General features: G+C 40.0%; 1 protein-coding gene across 2 annotated transcripts in view; it reads right to left on the reverse strand.

The window, feature by feature from the left end:
• CHCHD3 (coiled-coil-helix-coiled-coil-helix domain containing 3) overlaps window positions 1-26,756 on the reverse strand; it is a 99,943-nt gene that overhangs the window by 21,634 nt on the left and 51,553 nt on the right. Inside the window, exons 5-7 of one of the 2 annotated variants that reach the window (XM_072147477.1) lie at window positions 19,855-19,869; window positions 19,125-19,208; window positions 8,541-8,611 (exon numbers count right to left, since the gene is read on the reverse strand). In XM_072147477.1, coding sequence (XP_072003578.1) covers window positions 8,541-8,611; window positions 19,125-19,208; window positions 19,855-19,869 — 170 coding nt within the window. The remainder of the gene's footprint in view (window positions 1-8,540; window positions 8,612-19,124; window positions 19,209-19,854; window positions 19,870-26,756) is intronic. The other variant, XM_072147476.1, reaches the window with a different exon arrangement.

Consider the following 26,756-nt stretch of genomic DNA (forward strand, 5'->3'; position numbering starts at 1 on the left):
ACATATGACAAGGGCAGAAATAGTAGAATTAGTAACTCCATTTCGTCTCACTGAATGGTACAACACACAATTTCTAAAAGGCTCATTAGGAGCTCTGCAATTGTGAAAATCAGACTGGCAGAACCGTAAGGGAAGGTCACTAAGGACCACCGTCCTCCCCACGGTGGAACAAGCAGCGCAGAGGTCGCATTAACGCCTCACCAAGCGTCATAGACGCATGATGAGGCGCCATTACTCCCCAGAATAATTGCCAAGCGTAAAAGTACGCTTGGCAATTATCCCCCTGTAAGGTGCTGGATAAGCAGTCTAGCGCGCTGCAGTCGTAGAGGAGAGTATCACTGTGATCGCAGCGCGCGGGCACTGCTCAGCACAAGACCAATAGCAAAGCTCCTTTACGCTGCCAGAATTAAGCAGCATGTAAGGGGCTTTGTTATTGGCTGTAAAGTATCGCCGGTAGACCGGTCGAGTCTGTGTATCTCCCTGCAGCATAGTGTCGCGGATGGATTAGTCAGGCTCTGCATGGGAGACCCGGCGGGTGCTGGGCGGGATCCCCACTACTTCCTTCCAGTAAGTGTAAACCTCGGGGATATGAGGGGGAGGGTGACGGGGGGAATCCTCACACGGTCCAAAGATTACTGTGAAATGTCTGGTCCGGACATTGCTGACAACCTGAGTCTGACATCCCTGTCACTGGGCACTGCCACAGGGGGCGACACTGTGTACAGGCCCTAGTGCTTGTGTGTATATTACTAGTACACTAGAGTCTGCACATGTTTCATTAGTTTGTGCGGCTGCCAGACTTCATTCACACACGCTCCTCTGCTCCACAGTACTGCAGAACCAGGTACAAAAAAGCCATTTGCCAGCTCCCATCCTGCTCCTATCACTTGGCCCTGTACTGTCCTCCAGCCCAAGCAAACCCTGCTCCACGCTGCTGTATGGCACTAGCTGCCCTCGTTCCTCCCCTCCCCCGGACAAGCTGCCGGCCTCATGTCCCTATAGCCACGGGAGGTGATATACTGGAGGTCGGGGTAAAGGCCAAGTGTGCAGAGCTGCGTCCGTAGTCCTGCTTCTACCCCTCCCTCACACACTGAGTCCAGCATCAGCGATCATCATGGCAGAGGAGCAACAAGTTGTGCAGAGGCTCCCTCAGCTGCCCCAAGCTCCCTCAGCTGCCCTTTTCGTCCCCAGGGGCACTGCCAGCTCTGCTGATAGGACTGCAGGGCACAGAGGCCAATGCATTGTAATAGATGGTCAATAACTGCATCTGGTAAGCTGCGGAGCCCTGTGTCCTGTCATTCATCTATCATGTTATTTATCTCTGCCATCCTCCTTACATGTGACTGACATGTATGACATGTACAACAGGGAGAACACATGTCAAAATATCTTATGTATGTATTTTGTACACAACACTTCATATATGTGTAAGCAGGTCTGTGCGTTTGTGTAAATATACTGGGACACATTTACAAAGGGCAGTGCACCAGTTTTCTGTCTAACTTCGCACATTCTATTAGGTGCAAATTGCTTGTGCAGGTATTTAACAAGTGTCTATGCCACATTAGTGTTGCACGCTGCTGTTTTGTGCCGCGCTGCACTAGTCTTCACACGACACAAATTTCTTTACTGAATGGGGCGCCAGATTTCTCATCAGGTGCACCAGAAAAAAAAGTGGTGCACTGTGTTGAGGAAGTGCTGGTGGCACCAGATTCATGAAGAACGTGCGCCAGAAATCCTGTACCCTGTGCCTTCTGCACATTACACAGGCATCTGCACATAGTACAGACTGCACTGTTCTTAGTAAATGTGCCGCACATGCTCCCCTACTCCACAAGGAATTCGGCAAAAAAAAAAAAAAGTAGAAAAAGTGAGAGCCATTAACGACAAGGATAGCCCGCCTGCCCATGTTTACTATTGCATCACTATCAGTTATATGGTTATAGGGTAAAGGTAATACAATTTAGGCTGCTTTTACGCATTCCAGTTGACTTGTGTTTAGAAACTCAAATCAAGCTTTGTGCGATCACATACGTGTTTCAGCTGAAACTCATGTGATGTGTAAGGGTGCGGTCACACATACTGCTAGCACTGCATTTACAAACACAGCACTAGCGTACGAGGACGGGCCTTGGGACAATAACCTATGTGTTTCTAGGGTGTGTACTCCTTGTCGGCTAAAAATACTCCTCCAAAATGCCAAGAGGAGTATTTTTACTCTGCCTTGAAAAAGTTAATGCGACCTCTGAAGCAGCGGGTCGTAGCAACAGATAGTAGCACAAACAAGATGACGTACCCTCCCCAGGGCATCCTCATTCAATATGCATAATATTCCCACACAAATTGATGATTGCATGTTAATTTCTATATGTATTCTCACTTGTTGTATCAGAAACTGCATTGTAAAAAAAAAAAAAAAAAAAGAAATGCTGTATGCTGACAATGTTCTTAGATTATCAGGACACAGGGTTTATCTACAATTTCATTTAACTTCTATTCTACTAGTAATTGACACATAGAAAAAAAAAAGAGATGAGACAGATCAGAGTCACGAGATGGATATAAGACACAATGACACACTTAGCTCTGCTACCTCACATACAGTCAGCACTTCTATAAATGCTTTATTAAAAAAAAAAAACATTGAAGTAGAGAATGTGTTATTTTGTTATTCTGAGTTATCCAGTTATCCTTTGTGGAAATACTTCTTTAGGTTGCTTCCACACGTTCAGTATTTCAGATTCCAGTATGAGCGACTCTGTCACCTACAAAGTTCATATTTCGCTATAAACAAGGAAGAGAACTTCTTAAAAACAGTCCCCCCATACCTTAGACCAAATGAGCAGTCTAATTAGGACACTATCACTAGTAATCCGGTGATAGATGTCCATTAAGGTGAAAACATGATGGCCAGGTTTTCTTGTTCCTTCTGTCACCGTGTTACGGTATATGGCGAATCTCCAATAAAGAAAACAGTTGTTGTAACAGACTATTGGAATGCTGAATGCTGTGAAAAATGTTATTACATCCCAGGATTGTAGATGTACTTGGAGCATGGGGGAGTCTCTTCAAACTGCTATAGTGTTAAATATCTGCATTTAAAATGCTGAATAGCCTCTGCTTTGAGTAAAAGATGTAGCAGCCTACTGGATAACTACTATTACTACTACTATTTCTTAATATTTCATGTTAAGTACTGGGAAGCAGGGAAAATAAGTCAACATGCTTTAAAAGTATTTTTATGGGTGTTTTTAATGACTTTCACGTTGCAGTCCAAAGACACATTCCATTATTCTTTGGGTTAATCAAATTCTTATAGGATTCTTGTAGATTAAGACCTTTAAATTAAGTTTAAATCTTTAAGGAAAAAAAATTCTCTATAAAATCACCTTATTCTGATAATTCTACTTTTGTTGTACTTTGACAACTTGCAGGACAAGCTGACATTTTCATTGATACTGTTTTCGGAATTTGATTTCTTTTTATTCAAAATGTGAATAGGTTGGTGCTAAATTACGGCATTCACTGCATGGGAAGGTTAGATAGGGCATCTACCTACAATACAGTTATAAACTTGTTTCTTTACTCATTTTTATTTGTGTGCTAGCAAAAGGAAGAGATATCCTTTATTCTTTTAAGGTCCCCAAGGTAGTTTGAACCCAATCTTCTCATATAATATCTTACAATACAACTGCATGGCAGTAGATTGTGTATACAGGCGGTCCCCTACTTAAGAACACTCAACTTACATACGACCCCTAGTTACAAATGGACCTCTGGATAGTGGTAATTTATTGTACTTTAGTCCTAGGCTACAGTAAACAGCTATAATAGTTATCAAATATGTTTGTAATGAAGCTTTAGTGTTAATCCTGATTCTTATGGCAACCCAACATTTTTAAAATCCAATTGTCAAAAACACCAAAAAAGTAAATAAAATATACAGTTCCGACTTACATACAAATTCAACTTAAGAACAAACCTACAGACCCTATCTTGTATGTAAAACGGGGACTGCCTGTATACCTCTTCCATTAATTGGTATGAGTGGTTCCTGGGCTTCACTATCAAAATCATAAAGGAGGAACTACACATAATGGTAGAAAACTGGGCACATGAATAAGCAAACTAAGCAAAAATACGAAACAACCATGTGCTATGCCATAGTACACAATCGTTATTAAACATCACATAAATAATATACACCAAACCAAAAACCAATAAAAACATTTAAAAAGGATACAAGATCCTCTGTACAAAACCCAGGGGAGGGTGGGGCACATGATAAGGCCCACCAAAAAACAACACCTACCTACCCAGCCCCAAACCCTAAGCCTGTCAAATAGCAAGAATGATTAAAGATAAAAAAGGTAGCCAAAGAGTATGCAAGGTTGCAGCATACAGTATATAAGACAAAGGCGATAAGTATAATTACCAGGCAGGCCGGACAAATGGGGAGGGGGCTGGGAGAGCCCCACGCGTATCGCCACTCACGGTGGCTTCCTCAGAGGAAAGTGAAGCCTTCCCCCTACACATGTTTTAAATGTTTGGGGTGTTCTCCAAGGTACCGGGATACGACAAAAGGTATAGGTAATAGAAAATTAGTCTAGTATCCCCTTCCTTGGCCAGGATGGTACCATGATGTAGAATAATAGGAATTAATTCAGTAAACTAATTTCATAAAGATCTAATCGGAAATAAATGGAAAATTAAACATTTTGGGCAGTTATTCCTAAAAAAAAAAAAAAAAAGCTGTATGCAATATCTGTGTGGTAATTATGGTAATTATCGTAGAATAATAAAGCCGTTATGCTTTGACTCAGATGGCCACGGGGAATCCTATGTTACTGAGGCATCTGCTGTGTTTCCTGCTACCATCCCTTTAATTACAAAGGGGAGAAAAGCTAATACAAATGTAGAAATGTAATTACTTTGTAAAAGCCCAAATCCTAGCCCAAAGCCATGTTCTTCCTGTAATATCACATTCTTCTCTTCTTGTGTAAACTTTTCATTACAAAGAAGACATCTTCATAATCTAATAAAAATGGTTATAATGCAACTGCTGGAAATATTATTCTTGCATTAGAAACAGTAGCATGTTTTAGTAATGTTCTTTTAATGCAATTTGTGCTGTGCAGGAGCCCATTGAACTTGATCATTTAGAATGTGATCAATGTGAATTAGTGCCTCAGAGAGATAAAGCATTTGATCATTGGGAATTTGATCAATGTTTCTTTAGGCCAAGCAAAGATAAGGCATTTATCAAGAGTGTGCATAATTGTAAGCTCATTTTCACTAGGAGAAATGGGTATTAAGCTTCTTCCAATACAGACATTCAGGTGGCATTGTCTTATCATGACACCAATGTTTTAACATCTTTATACCTATGACAACTGTCATTGAGTGCAGGACAATTTTACACACTGTACCAGCAGTGTTATGAGTTGGGACTCTTTGGGCTATCAGTTATAACACACTGTGTGTTATCAGTTTGCATCTTATAGCTCATTATGCATTGGAAATAATTATATACTTTGTATAACTTACCGTATTTTTTGGACTATAAGACGCACATTTTTTCCCCAGAAGATGGGGAAAAAATTGTGGTGCGTCTTATAGTCCGAATGTGCCAGAGGGAATGGAGGACGGCACATGGCAGTAAGCGCAGCAGGGGCAGTGCTGAGCTCTGCTCCACTCACAGCTGCCGCCTGCTAGTTTCTGTGAGCAGCGGAGCTGGTGCAGTGCACACTGACTGTGACACCACTTCCAGGTTATCTGATGAAGGGAAGCACAAGCCACGCCCCCTCAGCACGGAGCTCTCACTGTGACTGATGCCGGACAGGTCACTGTCTTCTCCCAGCTGCTCATGCTGCAGGGGCATCAAATAACACTGAAGATGTGACCAGTACCAGAAGGTGTGTGAAACTGAACAATTCCCAAATAGTGCTTGTACAAAATCACAGGAGCTTACAGTCTATGTCACCTCCTGTGTCCTCCTCCTCCTCATAGAGTGTAAGCTCTTGTGACCATTGTACAAGCACTGTCATCTCCTGTGTCCTCCTCCTCATAGACTAAGCTCTTGTGGCCATTGTACATGCATTGTCACCTCTTGTGTCCCCTCCTCCTCATAGATTGTAAGCTCTTGTGGTCATTGTACAAGGACTGTCCCCTCCTGTGTCCCCTCATCCTCCTCATAGATTGTAAGCTCTTGTGACCATTGTACAAGCACTGTCCCCTCCTGTGTCCTCCTCCTCATAGATTGTAAGCTCTTGTGACCATTGTACAAGCACTGTCATCTCCTGTGTCCCCTCCTCCTCATAGAGTGTAAGCTCTTGTGACCATTGTACAAGCACTGTCACCTCCTGTGTCCTCCTCCTCCTCATAGATTGTAAGCTCTTGTGACCATTGTACAAGCACTGTCATCTCCTGTGTCCTCCTCCTCCTCATAGAGTGTAAGCTCTTCTGACCATTGTACAAGCGCTGTCACCTCCTGTGTCCTCCTCCTCATAGACTGTAAGCTCTTGTGGCCATTGTACAAGCATTGTCACCTCTTGTGTCCCCTCCTCCTCATAGATTGTAAGCTCTTGTGACCATTGTACAAGCACTGTCATCTCCTGTGTCCTCCTCCTTATAGATTGTAAGCTCTTGTGACCATTGTACAAGCATTGTCACCGCCAGTGCCCTTCCTCCTCATAGATTGTAAGCTCTTGTGACCATTGTCACATATACTCATACCTATACAGCCCTGGTAACTCTTGAGACCCCCTGACTACGTGTCAGCATAATTCTATCTAAAGAGCGTAATTCCCATCACTAATTCTGCCCCCAACACTGGTTGGCTGAGCTTGTTGCTAGCCAAGCCCTAGCTAATTAGTGTTGGGTCAAAGGAACAACACTCTCCCCTACCATCAAGTGTTCTGTATAGAGCAGAATCTGACAGAACACTTGTAGTGTCAGCACGGGAGCCATCCTTCAGCACCAGGTAACAGTGTCCCATAAAATGTCCCCTAATAAAGTCTGCTCCCCCCTACCCCTTTCCAAAGAGAAACATGGCTGCACCGCCCCGTAAGGCGCCGCTACTTTACTGTTACTTTATTAAATGTTTTAGCACACTATTTGGGGAAAAAAACTTTTTTTCTTATTTTTCCACCTCTAAAACCTAGGTGCGTCTTATGGTCCAGTGCGTCTTATAGTCCGAAAAATACGGTAGTAGTCCAATTTGTGTACATGAGGAATATCACTGCATTCACAACGTGTGTGTACACATACACATATACTGGCAGATGGAGATGAAAAGAAGTACCCTGTTTCCCCTAAAATAAGACATCCCCCGAAAGTAAGACCTAGTACAATTTTGTTCAGGCTTAGTAATATAAGGCCTCCCCTGAAAATAAGAGCTAGCGGCAGCCATTGCAGCAGCTCCCCACACGCCATACATTAGTATTAGGAAATCTTTTAGATGCTGCAGAAGGATGTGACATGGGGAAGAATTCATGGACGTAAATCACTGGTTGTTGTGCTGCAAACGTGATCCCAGCAGCTACCAGGATAAGAAGGGGTAATTTACAGATAGTGCTTTTACTAAACATGAGAGATTGGGACCAATAATTCTAATAGAAATGGAGTCACAAGAAATACAGCCTGAAATTCAGAGTTTGGAGAGTCATAAAGAAGTTAGAGAGTTGATTTTTTGTTCAACGATAAATGTAAATTCTTGTTCATGGAAAAATAAGACATCCCCTGAAAATAAGACCTAGTGCCTCTTTAGAAGCAAAAATTAATATAAGACACTGTCTTATTTTCGGGGAAACAGGGTAGCAAGCCGTGTCCTTCCATCCTGCTGACTGAAGTATGCCCTCAATGGAGGATACAATATGGGGAACGGATGCGATTACATCCATCAATGGCCTTTACTGAGCATACACTCAGGGAGGTCCCCAGTGATGTCACTGGCCAACAGGGGAAACACATGTAACTGCAGTAAATCACTGGCTGCTGCTGAAGTTCCCTCCTCCCACCTTCAGGGCCGAGGGGGAGAAACAGGATGACATATCCCACTGTATGTGCATATAGAGGGATGTATTCTTGTCCTCTGTTGTAAGGATACATCAGGAATCCACCCAAAGCATCCTTACAATGGAGGGAAAATGTGGTGATAATATAGCCTAGCACTGAATCTGATCATGTGACTTAATGGCCAAGTTTCATGAATATCATGTTTGACAAAGAGAACAAATATTCTCGAAAGCTCCCTATACAATATAGTCAGTTATCCTCAAAAAGATAGAGCCTGTTTCTTCCCAATATTTCTGTTAATAATAAATCAAGTAAAAAAGAGGCACTTTACTCTGATTAGATATATTACAAAGTTTACTGCATTCCCTAATATTAAAGAGAATTTTACAAATGCTACCTATAATGTAAGAAACCATTACAGTACTCATACATCCACGTTATAAGCTTCACGACATATTGTTAATTGTACTATTTTATATACTGAAAAAAGTAGTTTTTTAAAAAAAGCAGCAAAAAGGTCTTACTTGAATCTTGCCTCCACAGTGTTTGCAGCTGACTGGTATTGTTCAGTGGTCACTTTATAAAATTGAGCACTCTGAAAAACAAAAACACATGTATGAAAGATTAGTTCACATTATTGCCTCAATATAGAAAAAAAAACAGAGATTGTGAAAGAGCATACTATATATATTCCTAGTCTCTTGATTACTTTCTTACCCCTGAGGAAGCCTGTATACACATTGTCCCCAGTGTCCAGCACTGACCCGTGTTCACCTAGGTAATGCATGGCTATTATTGTACTATATGTTTGATAATGTCTTTTACCACACTTGTGGATATCATCATTGAAGTATTGTATTTAATCACTAACAATTTTTACTTTGTATAAATATAGCCTGTTCTACCATGATTGCTAATGTATACTGGTATACTGGGGACACTAGGTATTATATAGCATCTTAATGTGCTTTTTAAATGTTTTTATCCTCTTATTTTTTTTATGAACTAATAAAGTGATTGTATTTATCTTATCCTTTTGGGACATCCGGTTTTTTTTTTCAGTTAAAGGATACTGTTTTTTGGATGTATATAAAACATTTATGACCCAAACCTTGTATATATAATTGTTGAGATTGTGAAAGAGCAAGAGAAGGGGGTTGAAAGCCTAGTGAAAATGCAGGCCAGTTCCATTTACTGACAGACAATTGTGGAACAAATTGGAACTGGAACGATTTAATGAAGATGCCAGTTGAGGATCTGTGAGGCGCCTGTTTCTCAAACTAAAAGATTCTAGTGTATTCATCTTGTGCTTAGTTGTGTAACGGGGCCTCCCACTTCTCTTTCTACCCTGGTTAGAGCCCGTTTGTGCTCTCCACTGAAGGGAGTAGTACACACTGTTGTAGGAAATCTTCAGTCTCTTGACAATTTGTTGCATGGAAATGCCTTAATTTCCAAGAAAAGGAATAGACTGTCAAGTTTCACAGCAAAGTAATTTTTTGGCCATTGCGAGAGTTTCATAAAACAAACAAACTGCATCTGAAAAACTAAACATGTGTCCACATCCTCAGAGTTTTTTTTTAGTTCAATCATGGATTTATTTAAACTTTTTTGCCATTATACTCTGTGGAAGCTGGCTCCTATCTGCCGACCACCACTCGGAGATAGGAGATATCTTCTCAAAGAGGTTGCACTTTATATACATTGTGCTGTGTGTGCAGGAACTGATCCATTCATTAGAACTGATGGGGACCTAAACTTTGTCTTTATTTGTGCAATTAAACTTCCATGCATTTCTACAATGTTTAAACACAAATAGCCCTACTACATCCCATTCCTGGTATGTAATTGGATGACCTGAAGCATGTGATCAGTAACATGCTTATGACATCCCAGCAGGAGCTGCAGCTGCTGGGAGCTTTTACTGATAAGGAGTGTGCATTTGCTAGTGACCCCTCCCCCTACCTTCATCTCCCCCATCTAGCTATGGAATCAAATGGCAATCCAACCAAGCCAAGCAGCCAGAGAGAGATAAGTTCATGCTAGCTTCCAGCCTATTAGCTGACAAACGGCTGCAGATAGCTAATGAGAGTAAATTTGAGAATTGCTTATTTTGGCTTAGTGCAAAAACTAGGCAAAAGTTTTTATACTTTACAGATACTCTTAATGATCTTAAAGATTTCATAAAGCGGGATCCCAACACTTCCAGGGGGGAAAGTGGATACATAACAGCATTTAAGGACAATCTTTTAATCAACTAAACAGCACAGATACAATTTACAGATAATGCAGAGATTTATATAAACATATTTTTGCAATTATACACAGTTCATTAGATGTGGTTTGTTGCCCATCTAACATCAGCCAATGTCCATAGGATGGGACTACCAGTGACCGGAGCTGCCCAATCTATGTGTGGGTAGTCAGCACATTCCCAGTAGGGTGAAGCACGGTGCACAGTCTTAGCACACGGTGATGTGCATGAGGCCAAACTGTGACATACTTTTCAATAAATTTCTTCTATTAGACATCTCTATGCGTGTATATTCACGTGCGTCTTTACCTCCTCAGCACGCTGCCCTGTAATAATATAGGTAGGGAGTTTTTTGGAGGGTGCAATCACACATTCAGTTTTTCAGATGGAATATTTGATGTCCAAAGTAGGAATGGAGTAAAAATAGGAGGAGCAGCACCCTTCAATTAATTATCTGATCCATTATGTTCAACACCTGGTTTTGGCTTCAAAAACTGCATCTGAAAAACTGAAAGTGTGAATGCAGCATAGAGCTCCACCAAATCAGCAGTGCTCAGACACAGAGCTCTGCGCACAGTAGAAAAGTAAGCTGCAGGACTGCTTAAAGGTGTTGGCCGTAACCATATATGTATCCATACCAGTTGTAACAATATGCCTGAAACTCAAAAAAAAAAAAGTTTATAGTCGATAAGTCCAAGGGACATATACTTCAAGATAATTACGTATTAGGATTGTATTAACCTTCTATAAGAGCCATTTTGTCTCTTACTTAGAGTGACATACTGTGATTTTAAATCACCTTTGCACACAATTAGTTGAATTGGGCATCAAATAATTATCAATAAAAGTGATGTTTTAATAATTAAGTTTGGATATGGGCTCTATGTTTTCTGGGAATTATAAAAATATGCATGAGCCCTTTGTACAAAAGTATCTCGGCCCAGGGGGATCGAAAAAGTAATATTGTATTGCAAATCACTTGATGAACATTCAGGAATTACCTACAAGGTAGTAAAATCACAACTTATGTTAAGAAATGGCCAATGCCTTTAAGTCAAATACAAACAAAAAAGTAATCCTAGAAGCCTAGAAGGAATAATAATTATAAAGTTTTTGGTTTGTTTTAGGATATCAAATCATATAAATGATCAGGAAGCGATTTCTATTGGCCACTAATGTCAACATTAAATCATGGATATGAATTCCCTTCTAACAACCACCTTTTGGGAAAAAAAAAATACAGTTCGATCTGTGTTCAAGAAAAACATTCGCAGAGAACGGTTAACACTGAGGCTAGCTGTCAATAACTTGTAGACACTAAAACTAGTCAACTTAGGAAACATGCAGTTTTCTTACCAATACCAATGGGGTTCTTGTCAAATCCTTTAATGTATGACAGCTATGGTTGCAACACTCCACAGGGGAGAAGCTCCGGAGAGGAGCTCAATGCATCAAAAAGTAGAATATTGTTTATAGGCGTTTTCCAGGATTTTCAAAAACAACTAAAATAGGTTTCCTATACTCAAAAGTCAATTCTCTTCCAGTAGACTTTTTATTACTATATATCATTTTTAATTATTGAACATTCATCATTCAAAACATCAAAATAAGCAGGATGCTTTGCTGTCGTATCTGTGGGGAGCAAAGGGAAGGCAGCAAGCTTAAAAAGGTAAAAGCAGGATTTTTATTTTTACTCCGGTTACTAAATTAGGGCAAATTTTGAAAAATTTAGGGCTATCCCGGTAATCAAGACCACCAACAAAGCCACTTTATTTTTTTTGACTGCGGCAGAAATGTAGGTTTTATTTTAACTCTGTGATAAAAAGAGCACTTCTAAAGTAATATCAGTTTATATTGAAAGTGCAATTAAAGTTGAAAAGTGAAGTCAGAATCTACAAATACATTACGTTCCGTCTTGAAGATAAACAAACTGAATTTAAGTTCTTTGAAGACCATTTTCATAAGCCATTTATTTCATACTTATCACAAAAGCAATCAGTTACTGGAAAGGTCGTCATGCGGATATCACAAATAAGCACAACGCATAAGACAGTCAAAATTATATGGTCTAGTTGCCTAGCAACTAGGCATTGCTGTGAGTGGCCAGGTGTTTCCACAAGGTGTACAATCCCAATTGGCTCTGTAGCACATCAAGCAACATGCCATGCTCAACCCTATGGCAAACCTTTTAGAGATTTATCAGAAGCTGCTGCTCTTAATTTGTCTGCCAGGCGGCGTGAAAACCAGTGAACTTGTTTCTCAGTAAAAGGCAGGCACGGGCCACTTCCACCGGCCACTATGTCCCTCCACGTTCAGGTGGTGTGGAGGTGACGTATTCGCGATTTTAATTGATATATGTATATATATAACCACCCCCCCCACCCCCCCCCCCGAGTGCCCAAACTACAACTAACTAAAAGCCACATTTTTATAGTAAAGTGCCAACATGCCAATTTAATGGAAACCTACACTGAGGAATCTACCATCAGAAGTAGATCTTGTGATTTCTCCTACCGGCCTCTTTTCTAATCTGTAATATAATAATCCTGGAACCTAATTGTTAAAAACTTTATTTTAGTAATATGTTAATTTGACTGCAGAGGCTACTGGGGCGTGCACTAGCCTAGCCAGGCACTGGGAGCTAAGGATCGACTTGTCAACAAAGTTAGACAGAATGAGAAGAAAACTGTAGAATTCCCTCCCGGGTCCCCTGAAGAGGAAGAATGTGGCCCTCCAACCAATAAAGGTTATGCACCCCTGCTATATAAGTAATCGACTTTAGATGTCCTTTAATTTGGTAACAGCAAAAATTTTGCTAGAAATACAAATAATGAAATACTATTATAAATACCAGGAATAAACATAAGACACATCAATCCTTTTGGCAATTGCAGAATTGCCAACACCTTTGGTGCATGCCATTAAATATACATTTTTGGGGTAAAGGACCCAGGATTTGTGGGAAAAACACAGTTATGTTTATAAAGTGGAACCAAATATCTAAATAATATGTATCCAATAATTATAAATAATTTGAGTCAAAATATTTGAGAGAAGGAAAACACAAGAACAAAAGAAAACTGAGATATTGTGTACTTGGGGAGAGTTGCTTCAGTGTAATATTGTTGCCTGCAAATCATTTGGTCAGATGACAAGTCGCGATTTGACAACCTAAAATTGGCAGGAAATTTTCTAATCTCCTAAAGTCAAGACTGCAACCTCCCCATCACGGTGTCATACCCAGAGCAGCAGAGAGTCAGGAAAGTATTTCTGTCTTTAGATGTAATATCACACTACAAATATTCTGGAGATGAAAACATATGTAGACTTTATGCCCAGCAGATGAGCACTTGGACAGCTCTGATTTGTACTATATGTACTTAGACATACTCTGAGGCCTGGGAAAACAAATGGCTGATTAAGTACACATTTATCTTGAAGATTCCACACACATCCTACAAAGTATATTAAAAGGTGCCCTAATGACCTAAAGGATCTATCTCAAATCCTTTGCTACTTTAGTGCAGAAAAATCTTTTGGTGAATAATAAAAGTAAAACTTACCCATTTGTTGATCCCCAAATCACAGCTGCAGTTGTGGTGTAGTAGGGCAGGCCTCAGGCCTTCTAGTAGGGATAATAAGTGCTACATTCTGGCATTGTTTCATTGTAAATTCTGCATCATTCACTGTGCAGCATAAATAATGCTTCACTTTCATTTTGCCTTTCTCGGTACAATAGTAAAGATACTGAATCTGCAGTTTTCCCATTGTGCTGCAGTGTTTCTATGACAAATCTAAACTGCTGCAGCACAGGGCAATGGGTATAAATGGAACTGAAGTGGCAACAGTCTAGCAAAGACATGACAATTTTTTACAACATATTGACTAACGTTTTGAATAAGTACCATTCACACCTGTAGGGAGAGCTCAATGTCTATCTCAATTGTTTCTGAGTATCTGAGACTGCCCTGACCAAAGTTTCTGATGACCTACGGTCAGCCAAGGGAAAACATCACTACTTTGTTCTTCTCCTCCTTGACTTGTCCTCTGCCTTTGACACTGTCGAAAGTTCTCTCCTGCTACAGACACTTTGTTCTCTTGGCATCACTGACCCTGCCCTCTCCTGGATCTCCTCATACGTTTCCAACCGGACATTCAGTGTCTATCACTCTCACACCACCTCATTACCTCAACCCCTCTCTGTTGGCGTCCCTAAGGGCTCTGTGCTGTGAGCCCTGCTCTTCACCCTCTACACCTCTGTCCTGGGACACCTAAATAAGACCCATGGCTTCCAATACCATTCATATGCAGATGACACACAGATCTAGATTTCTGGTCCAGATATCTCTTCTCTTCTAGCCAGGATAACAGAGTGTCTGTCAGCCTTATCCTCTTTCTTTTCCCGTTTTCTTAAACTTAACATTGACAAAACAGAACTCATAATCTTTCCTTCGCCTAACACATCCCTCCCACCTGACCTAACCATCACAATTCATGGCTCCACACTCTCCCCGGGCCCTAAAGTCTGTTGACTTGGAGCCACCTTTGAATCTACCTTATCCATTAAGCCTCACATACAGGCCCTAACTACAACCTGCCACCTGTATCTCAAGAACATCTATTACATTCAACCCTTCCACAATCCAGAGTCTACAAAATTACTAGTCCATGCCCTCATCATTTCTCGCGTGGACTACTGCAACACTCTTCTCTGCGGTCTCCTAGCTTACTCACTAACACCCCTCCAATTTATCCTAAACTCTGCAGCCATCCACAACATGTCCCCTCCATATATCTCATCAGGCAATACTTCCCCACACGTAATCTCCATTCCTCACAGGACCTTCAGCTTTACTCTATTACCATCTGCTCTTCTCCCGTGCATCTCCCAAACTCTGGAACTTTCTACCAAAATGTGTCACTATCCACCAGTTTCCAAACCTTCAAACGTAACCTGAAAACTCACCTGTTCAGGTTTGCTTACAACGCACATTAACCGCAGTGCTCCCTCATCTCATGTCTATCTACCCCCCCACCCCCCATAGATTGTGAGCCCTAACTGGCAGGATCCTCCTACTTGTCTCCTGATCACTGTAGTTTTACATTTTGTACTGGCACCTGTTTTTGTCTTAATATAATGTATGTGAATAATAATACCATGCAATCAAATACTCATAACTGAACCACACAAGGTCTCAACACCGCAACTATTCAATGAATGAAGGAAACCCCCCCCCCCCCCATCCTAAATACTAGGTAGATAAATGGGCCATGGCGTGGCTCTTATTATACACAGACACCAAAAAGACGTCTTGTCCATAAAACTGAATTCTTTATTATATAGTTCCTGCTGTCGTGCGCCCACAGGCTATTATTGAAAAGCACGGTGACACTTTGCTAAGCCCTGAATAGAGAGAAAGAAGAGATCATTACATTATCATTCTCCTGCACAATTGCTACGAGTATATCCTACCAAACGGATTAGTGTGAAAGCAGAGTTACAGAATAAAGCTGCTCTGCTGTGGAGATGGACATTTAGTGTCTCATAAATTTCATTTTGCGGAAAATCCTGACACATCATAATGGTGAAATCCTATTTACTGCAGAAGGCAGGGTTGATAATACTATTTAATACCTGGAGGACGGAGTGAAATCCGCTTCATATGGTTTGTCGTCCATTCCTGATAAGTAAAGTAAACAGCTTGTTTTTAATGGGGACTGCAGATTTCATGTAATTGTAGCATAACGAAAATGTCTAAAACTTCAGAGGACCAAAAAATTCTTCTTTTAACTCAGTTGTTGGAAACTTCTAAACAGCTAGTTCTGTAGTTACAATTGGCTTACTAGGCTGATGGCTCATAACCACATTGGGAGACACCAAGTCCCCTCTAAAGAACAGAGCAAGTCAATAAAGTTGTGCGGTTTGAATGGGAACACATTATATAATCTGAAGATATGGAAATATTCAGATGCTGGAGAAATGTGGCTACATCATTCTTTCTAGCCAATATAAAAACTAATCTCTAAATAATGGACTGATCTAGAAAAACAAAACACATGTCTGCTGATGGATACAATATTCTCTAGACAGACATGTAAATTATTTATTCAAAACACCGAATAGGAAAAAGGAGAAATTCCAACGATAAACAAGGGGTGTTCTTCAAACTTCAACTTCAAATATAAGTCCAATACAAAAGCGCCACCAGTTCTGAGCTCACCCTATAAGACAGGTGGCCCTAGAATCACGGTTCTGGTACCTGGATACATAAGATCAAACAGTCCTATTGTGGAGCAGCACAGCAGGTACAATGGATCAAGTCCAAAGGTGGGTGCACACCTCTCACAAACCCGATCCACAGGTCTGTAAGGTCAAATATTTAAAAAAAATGTGACAAGGCAGCACTCCAGTAAGCATAAAGGTGATCTTTATTCACCCATGGCAATATAAGGTGCAACGTTTCTGCTCATCTATCTAGCCATACTAGATGCTTGATAATGGCTCTATAGATGAGCTGAATGGGTGAATGAGCCATGGGGGTATAAAGACAACCTTTATACTTACCGGAGTATTTTTAAAAATTTTTTTTTTTTTACATACATAAGATGGTATTCAGCATCCTCAGCACTGCCATACCGATGGAACAACATGGACTTATAAGGGATCATATCTGGGTTGGATTTCATTTTTTTTTCAGAGTGAACATTAAACCAGAAATTCCAGTAGAAAAAACTCTTCAAGTAGCTGCGACTATCTCTCAATAGCTGTACAGGACTAATAAAAGGGACAAGAAAGTGATTGGAGGGCCACGGAATATGTGAAAATGGAGAAATGACTACTGGGAAACAAATCATGAGGTATGGGATGTGACCATCGCTCTGCACAATTAATTGGCATACAATGTATATTAATGACACTGGGAAAAGAGCTGGAATTTTTTTTAATGATAAAAAAAAAAAAAAACAATCAAATTAATGTAATAAAAAAAGTAACAAAAAATATAAAACATTTACATTGCAACATATTCCAAACTTAGAAATGGATTATCCGATTATTTAAAAGTCAATAAGAAGTGTGTCAAGGCCACTTATCCTTCAGTAAATGTCATGGAAATCTTCACATCATGAGCAAATTAAAAGGCACTTTCTAATACCTTGCCATCTCGCTGGCAATGTGTTCCTGGTGATTGCATCACCAAGTGTCACAGCTCATCTATATGATTAATTGACTTTTTGATTACTTTGGTTTTTCCAATTAGACGCTTCCTATATTGTGCTAAGAGGAGAAAAAGCAGAAGCAATAATAATAAAGGGAGATGACAAGAGAACAGATTAGTGTCAGTTCAGCCAGCTCCTTATGAGGAGAAATTATTATACACGTTCACTAGCAGATGATGGCTGTCACATTTAAAAGATCAAGCAGTCTGCAGAGAAGACATGTCACCTATCCAGGGAGGATGAAACAAACAAAAAAAGCTACAAGTAATATGAGGGAGGGCTGAAGAGTGGCCATTAGATCTGGAGTAGTTAGGATTAGATATTAAAACCCAGCATGATAAGAGAGTGGGCAGGATTATCATGTTACCATCCTGGGCACAATGCTGCTATAAACTGTGTTGGCAGTAATAACTGAAATGACCCAAAGTTGTCACATGCAATAGAAGTTAATTGCCGTTATTGCAAGTGCAGTCTGTAAGGGCATTAAAATTGTTTGATGAACATATATGTAAACAAGAACTTTTCTCTCCCATCAGTAATGGAATAAAAGAAAACTTGTTGTATCAGACTGCAAGCAATTACATACAGACCATGTATAGTGGGTGCCTTGAATCTCTTGTGACCTATATTGCTCTATGCATGCTGCATTATAATTCCTTTGTAACATATCCTCCCCTGTAAGCACACTTCTAATCTAATCTAATCTGTGCAGAGCGAGAGTAATTATCGACTAAAGAGCACTACTTTAATATTTTGTCATTTAGTAATTGTTTATAAACCATAGCAAGGTTTTGTTTCTCTTAAATGTACACCGAGGGTTACTATATACAGGGTTATGATCACCTCCCTGCCATAATAACAATATGTGCCTATGATGTTGTATGAACTATATGGATTCATTTGACAAATGTTGAAAATTATCTTAAAGTGTAACACCTATTTTATAATGATTGTATTTATCAAAATTGTCATATGAGATTTAGCCCTTCAAAACAAACAGAACGATGCCCATGTTGCGCTGCTTACCCTTTTTTTCCCAAAGTTATGCAATTTTCTGCTCTGAAGCTACTTCAGAAATCAGCTACCTCAATATTCTTTGCAAGGGAGATGAAGGCTCTCCTGCTAGCTACATGGAGAGAGCATCACATGACTGCCCTGGCAGCTCCTCCCCCCATCAGTTATAATCCATCAGGTTTCTAGTGTAAACAGATATAAACAGCACAGCTAGAAAAGACAGCTAGTGCAGAGACGGGCTAAACGAAGGAGGATAGCAAAAGAACTTCTGGACATAAATAATGAAAGTAAAAGGCAAAGTTGTCCTACATCCAAAGAGCTAATGATTTGTGGAGAAAAAAATATATTATTCATACACACTAAAATTGACATTGGCCACTGATGTTTGGGCACAAACAAAATCAGGCAATTCGTACAAATCGGCAACCTGTAAACGTAGAATATACTTCTTTGTGATTCTCTCTAATAATCATGAAGGTTGGTCCAAATTACTTCATAATCTGACACACTTTCATATAGTTGACATAAAGTAGATATTCATACTACAAATTTTATCTCAACAAAATGCCATTATATTTATACTCAAAGCTATATAAAATTATCCCTCTGCGCCATGTATACTTACTCTCTCTTCAAGTCTGGCCAGCTGCTCCTTATAATATTCATCCTGCCTTTTGAGCTCTCGCTCCTTTTCTTCCAGCTTCTTAGCCTATAATGAAATAAGGTTAAAAATTAAAATATACAATGTACACTCCAGGCAGGAAATTATTTTTTTAAATATCACTCAGCATGGGGCAATATTCACCTAGTGCAGCTAAAACAGCATCAAAACCGCTTAAAAAAGAACTGTAAAATTACATTTTAAAAAACTACGCCAAAGACAGCATCAACATTGAATGCAGCTCTTTCCAATGCAGTTTAGACTTCATTGTGTGACTGCACCCTTACTGGTCTCTTTTATTCTGATACTGCCTGACTCATGCCAGGCAAGTTCTTGAGTATATAAAGAACCACCAGATGGTACTTGATGAATCAATGCATGACGACGCTCGACTCTATGGCTAGTAACTAGTCAAGCAGTAATTTCTAGTGTGGTAAAAGTGACCATGAACTGGAGACCAGAGGGAATGCAGTCAAGCACTGGAATCTGTAATAAGGAACAGTACGGTCAGTTATGCTTACAATTCTTTTTTAACCTATTCAGAGCTGTACATAAAAATGCCTGCTAGGAAACCTAATATTTTTTTGTTTAGTAACATAACCCCCAACAAGAACTTTTGTATGTAGCGGGAAACAATAAACAAATGCTTTTAAGTAAACAAAATGATGCATCAATGATGCAAAAATCTACTTACTTGCCCAAACAATTCCTTATACAGTTGCATGGAGGAGAAAAAAGGAAAAATATACCTGTCAAGTAACATTAACAATGAGGCTTTATTCTATTTATTTTTTATTTCCAGTTTCTTTCATGAAAACTGGCATTCCACTGTCTTTGTTCAATTTGGCAGCATTAATATAGTTGTAATGTACATTGAAGAAACTAATTTTCGTGTAGCGCTACATAATCTGTGTGTTATATATAAATAAAGGAATTATTATTATTAAACTAATAAGACAGTATGGAACTTTAGGGTATGTTCACACATAGCAAATAAAAACGTATTGTAAGAAAATTTTATTGGATTTTTTGTTTTATTTACAACGCAGCAGTGATTCATTTTTAACTGCCCTATGAAAGTTTACTGGTGATAGTGTCCTAATTAGGTTGCTCGTTCAGTCTAATGGATGGAGGGGCCATTTTTAACAGGTTTTCTGGCATCTTTATTAACAAAATATTAACTTTGTAAAATAGCCGGAGCCACTCTGGCTGATGACGCCCGGGCACCTCTTAGCTTCCCTGGCTTTTAATTTATGCACACCCCGCTGCAAGCCCCCTCTTGCTCCCGGCCAGGGAACTAGGAGAGAGCACACACCCCGCTCTCTCCACGCCCCAGCTTTCATTCTACCGGCCAGATCCTAATTCCCCAGGCGGGAGCAGGAGGAGGCTTGCAGTGATGAGCATGCATAAATTAAAAGCTGGGGATGCTGACTGGCACTTGGGCACCGTGAGCCTAAGCGCCTTTGGCTCTTTTACAAAGTTATAATTTCCTTAATAAAGATGCAAGAAAACCTATTAAAAACACCCCCCCCCCCCATTCCCTAAGCTGAACAAGCAGTCTAATTAGGAAACTGTACCACCAGCATACTGGTGGTAGATGTCCTTTAAAAGGTGATTGAGAGAAGTTACTCACTAATATTGTTCTATGGGTGAGGAGGAATTGTAATTTATTTCCAGATTAAGCTTTCAGATCTCATTGACAATGGTTCAGAACTTGATCCATACATACTTCGGGTGTGGAAGCGGCATAACAATAACTCAGTATACTATTGGATACATTAGGGTATATATGCAAACCAAAAAAAGAGCATATCCTGTAACATTAGTCAGTATGATCTACATTTACGATATGGCACATTATTTGTCCACTAAATATTGTTGCACACTGTCCCTACCAAAGGAACATGCTTATCTGCCGTAGGAGCCGTTGCTGGAGTTATTAGATCTAGCACCCCAATTTGAAGAAATGTAATATCCAGTACTCCATGACGACTTGCTAAAGTCAAAACGCATAGGTCACTGGAGTTCAATATCTGTGTTCACGTTGAGCACCTGTTACATGCTTTTTTTGTAATGGATATGAAATAAAAATGATTTTATCTATAGATCCTGGAGTGCTGGATATTACATTTCCTCAAATGAATTTCCTTTGCCTTTGAACTACTACATCTTCTGTGCGCTGAGTGACTCCATCATAATCACACTGTGGTGAGCAGACGTTCCCAACCTGTTCTAGCATCCCAATTACCTTCATCTGTAACATATTATTGCATATTATCTTCATGTCATGCAGTCCTGACTAGCCTTGGTTTTTGCTGCATCATTGTGCTGGAAATATAAAAGTGTAAATAGTTTAAAGTACAAAAAATGAGAAAGTAGCACATGGGTCTACGGCTATTCAAAAGGAAGGGATGGAAAGTCCCCCCCTTCCCCCAGAAGAAAAGCAGCATCTGTGGAATCCAAACACTCCTCTATTCACCCATCATAAAAAGCCCATAGATGTGGTTTCTTTTCTCTTAAAAAGTTTTTTTTTTACAAAACAGATATAGTAGGCATTATCGCTACATCAGGGTTTTTGTAGGTGTTAAGGTATTTGTATTAGATTTCCCAAGAAAGTCATAGATGTTTCTTATGGTACACACAGAAAAATGGATTAGGCAAAGTTATAATGTACACTAAATACATAGGTCTAGAACAGTGATGGCGAACCTTTTGGAGACGGAGTGCCCAAGCTACAACCAAAACCCACTTATATGTTGTAAAGTGCCAACATGACAATTTAAGCATTAACTTCTTGATCCCTGCTGTATCACAGGTTTTAATTGTATTGAAGTCCTGAGTTCACCAACACAATAGAAAGATGATGGAGACCCCTAAAGAGGAACAATCAGGGTTCCCAGAGCAGGAGCTCCAATGACAATCCGTTTCTATCCACACCTTCTGGCTCCTCCTGTCCTGGCAGCCAAGGATGTCACTTTAAAATAGGGCTGAGCATGGCATGTCCGGTGCTGTCTTGGACCACAGGAGGAAGCCTTGAGTCCTATCTGGCAAACTCTGTGTTGGGGTGAAGGCCTGGGTGCCCACAGAAAAGGCTCTAAGTGCCAACTCTGGCACTCGTGCCATAGGTTCGCCACCACTGGTCTAGAGCATCAAACCCTGAGAGAGCCATATTTTCCCCTCCTTCTCCCAGGTCCATATTTCTTTCTTCTTACTTACTTACAGGTGCCTCTTGTGGTTCACTGTGAACCTCTATAGCACTTTAACTGTCTGGAAGATATGTCACCCTTATGTGCTGTTGCTTACTTTATCCTAAGGTTTGAGAATTAATACTGATATGTGGGTTTATATTTGTTCCTCTATTGGTACAGTTCAATATCTCTGCATTTCCATGAATGCAGGATATTCAGAATTATACAGCTGGATGTTCACTCTATTCATGTATATTTATTACTAGCTGTAGCTCCCGGCGTTGCCCAGGATAGTAAATAACTGCTCTTAGCTACAACAAAATAGAATAGGTTAAAAAAAATATTTTATATGTATCTATATACTGTCTCAGAGTGTCATTGACCACCTCTTTCACCGACCGTCCCTTTTTTATAAACTTTTTTGACACTCTCATTTCAGTGACTGTCTCTGACATGGGAGATTATCAGAAGTGTCAGAGCAGAAGTGTCAGAGGAGAACTGCTCTAGCTGCCCATGGCAACCAATCAGAGCTCAAGTTTCATTTTTGCACAGCTGTTTATAAAATTACAGCTGATCTCTGGGCAACTGGAACAGTTTTATCTCAGACATTTCTGATAAATCTCCCCCTATATCTCTATCTCTGCATCTCTATCCATCTTACCTCAAACATAAGTTGTCTTCTACTCATTGCCTATAGTAACCAATAACAGCTCAGAGCTCATACTAATGACCTGTGGCAGAACAGCAAATAATCACGGCTCAGCTTTCAACTGACACAGCAGCAGACATTTAGAAAATTTCGGCTCAAAACATGGTCTAAGACATTCCCTGAGTCACCAACTGTGCAAAATTTGGCGATTGTAAACGGGGCGGTATAGATTCCTTTAGCGGACATACATACATACACACAATCAGCTTTATATATTAGATTGTGATGTCTCTATTGAGAAGGTAGGAGGAGGAGTGTGGGGTTGTTGTAGGTGGTCACCATTTGGTATAGTTAAAAGGGACCAACCTTTACCCAAATTTACATTTTTTTTTCCTTTTTTTTTTTAAAGAGGTTTTTATTTCTCTGTATTTTTGTAATAAGAGTTATACATATTTATGAATACTATAGGCCTGGGTTCGTCACATGCTCTTTTCCATTTTAAATTTGCGATTGTTTTATTACATGGTGCTATCTAATGAATCGCCTGAATTTTGCTCTCATCACAAAGGTGCAAAACATCCCAATCATGAAAGGGTGAATGGAAAAAGTGCTGGGATATTTTTTTGGACATTATATATTTTTGTTTTCCTTTATGCACATGTAAAGTATCTTAAAACACGGCAAAACATTTCTAAAAAATACAAATAAAAACAGGACAGAGCAAGCAATGTGCATATCTATTACATTATATCTAAGTAGATTGTGCTATATCTAGGTTTGTTTTTCTATACAGTCCTACAGACCATAATAAGTGTATTATTCTATATGATTTCTTGCTCTTGTTGTTTCCTATTAAAATTATTTTAGGGTCCTGAGCATTGTTCCATTGCAATCCAGCTACTTGCAGAGAAAGAAAAAGGTCACACAACATGGAAAACATATGAACATTCTGACTGGTACACACAAACGAGAAGGTCAAGATCATGAAAGGTCAAAAGACGAGCAGCTCTTACAATTGTGACCTTCAACATCAGGACTCTGAGTACACCAATAAAAGAATACCTCAAGGATATCTAGTAAATACTAAATGCTATAACCCAAAAAATATTTCCCCATCAAATATATTTTAAAGACAAAAACAGAAGCAATAAAGATTCCTAAAATAAAAAGTGCAAAAAAAAGACCCTAAAATAATGAATACAATATCCCGGCAGGAGTCTACACAGAACAGTTAGAAGCAATTTGGACTTCGAGTTCTACATATATAAAATACAATTTAAATTCACAGTTGGAAAAACAAGAGGCACAAGAAGAAAAGATCAGTGGCCAGAATTCATAGCATTTTTTGGCAGCTGTTGAAAAAGACACACAGGTGATTCTACAGCTGTTACTAAATATTTCCCTTTAAATATTCAAAATGACTCAAAAACAACCTCTCAATTTGTTTTGTAGATGAACTGTAAATAGCAAAATAAATATTCACATTTTAAAGCTAATCTTAATAACGCAATGGATGTCTACTATTGAATACATAAAATCTGGACTGAGCCTTTAGGTCACCAACTCTCCCCTACATTGTTCTTCAAAACAGCTGTCACAAAGAAAAGGTTAAAATAGTTCAACCTATAGGACTTACTTACATCACAAAATAAATCATGCATAATGGTTTGTGGTAAATCTAGGCAGATAAAGGGAACCGGTCCCCAGATTTCACAAATACAGCTAGCGACAGGTTCCTATAGAGCCGTAGTAACTAACCGACAACCTTTTTTTTAAACTAAAAATTGTTTCCATTACATTGCCATAAAATAACTTTATGTTATATTCCCTGAAGTGAGAGGGGACGTGTCCTGCTTGGACGGCCCTTCCCATGCCTTATGCATCCTTACTATTCAGCGGTTCATGTCATGTAACCATGGTGATAGCATTAAAGGTCCTAAAGACTTTACATTTAAAAAGAATGTACCCCATGTATGCATCTGATCACATGAAAACACAGCAGCCGCCAAGGACTTCTACTCCTCTCCATCCTCCATGGAGGCTGCTGTCCTTTCGTGTGATTAGATGCATGCATGGGGTAAATTTTGCAAAATGTAAAGGGTATAGGACCTTAGATGACATCATTCTGGTCCCATGACATGAACTCTGGTGATTGTCCCCCTTTTGGTAAGGTGACCAGGTAGAGGGGCGGGGGCTTAATGATTTCTAGATCCACAGCAGGCAGAGTACAGTAGTGAAGCCTCTGCTCCAACCAGTTATCTTACACAAACAAGATTGTTTATATATACTTCTTTTTAGGCCAGTTTCACAACTAGTATTTGGTTAGAATTTTTCTTCATCGGGATTTGGAAGCAAATGCCTAGAATCAGTGAAAGGTGGCAAATCTTTCCATTATACAATTTTATTTATCTCCTGTATTTAGTGTATTGTGCTTAAACCTTTAAAAAGGTTAGAAATGTTGTCCACTGACCTGCAGAAGCTGATGTGTGGCTCACCCGTGCCACACTATGGGGCACATTTACTTACCCGGTCCAGTCGCGATCCAGCGGCGCGTTCTCTGCTCTGCATTCGGGTCCGGCCGGGATTTATGAATGTAGTTCTTCCGCCGTCCACCAGGTGGCGCTGCTGCGCTGAAAGTCATCTCATCGCGCCGGAATTCACCACCTCGGACCAAGTGAAGGTAAGCGGTCCCCAAGCGACACTTTTTCGGTTTTTAAATGCGGCGGTTTTTCCGAATACGTCGGGTTTTAGTTCGGCCACGCCCCCCGATTTCCGTCGCGCGCATGCCGGCGCCGATGCGCCACAATCCGATCGCGTGCGCCACAATCCCGGGGCAATTCAGGTACAATCGGCGCAAATCGGAAATATTCGCGTAACACGTCGGGAAAACGCGAATCGGGCCTTTAGTAAATGACCCCCTATGTGTCTATCATCAAATACACTATTTATGCAAGTCTTTATGCAGTAACATGTTTCACAATTAGTCTTTAAAAATCATAATAGCTTTCAAGAAACATAATAAAAAGCAGGTCTGCAAGAGGGCAGCATTACACAGATGTTAACACTTCAGCTCTGTAAATAAACTAAAGCCCTTTAGCAATACAACTGCAGAGTGAAAACTGCATGCCCCCCCCCCCCCCCCGCAATCTGATTTGCCATGTGCAGAGCCTTACATAAATCAGATTATAGCTTTTGATGTGGGAGACCCATCTATCAAGATGGCACTCATATAGACACCAACAGGAATTGCCTGCTCTTACATTTATCACTTTAAGCGGTGATGAAGTGATTTCCAACCTCAGATATGGCAGCAATGCTTTGGATCTAGAAGTACCACAGAAACCCAACACAAACAAGGAAAAGAATTTCTAATAATAAAAGCAATATGATCAACTACTAAAGGTCTCAGCCATCAATAGCATTTCCTGTTAAATAAAAACCCTAACCATCCCCTTTCCATGTAACGCATTTGTGGGGGTCTGATATCATGTCAGGTCAGGGGATTACAGTCACATATAAAATGCAGAGACAGGACATCTATATCAGCAGGTGGTTCAGTGTCAAAAGCAACCCACCTGGGGCTACATGCACATGAACGTGTGCTATGCCTGGGACGCAACCCGGACATAGCAAACTTCCAGCACTGCTCACCCCTTCCACTCACCACAGGGAATTTTAGCGCCCGGCCGTACCTACGGGAAAAGATAGGGCATGCTCTAGCTTTTTCCCATCGACATCACTGTGGGCGAATATACAAGG

This window comes from Engystomops pustulosus, chromosome 4 (assembly GCF_040894005.1).
Source record: "Engystomops pustulosus chromosome 4, aEngPut4.maternal, whole genome shotgun sequence".
NCBI lineage: Eukaryota > Metazoa > Chordata > Amphibia > Anura > Leptodactylidae > Engystomops > Engystomops pustulosus.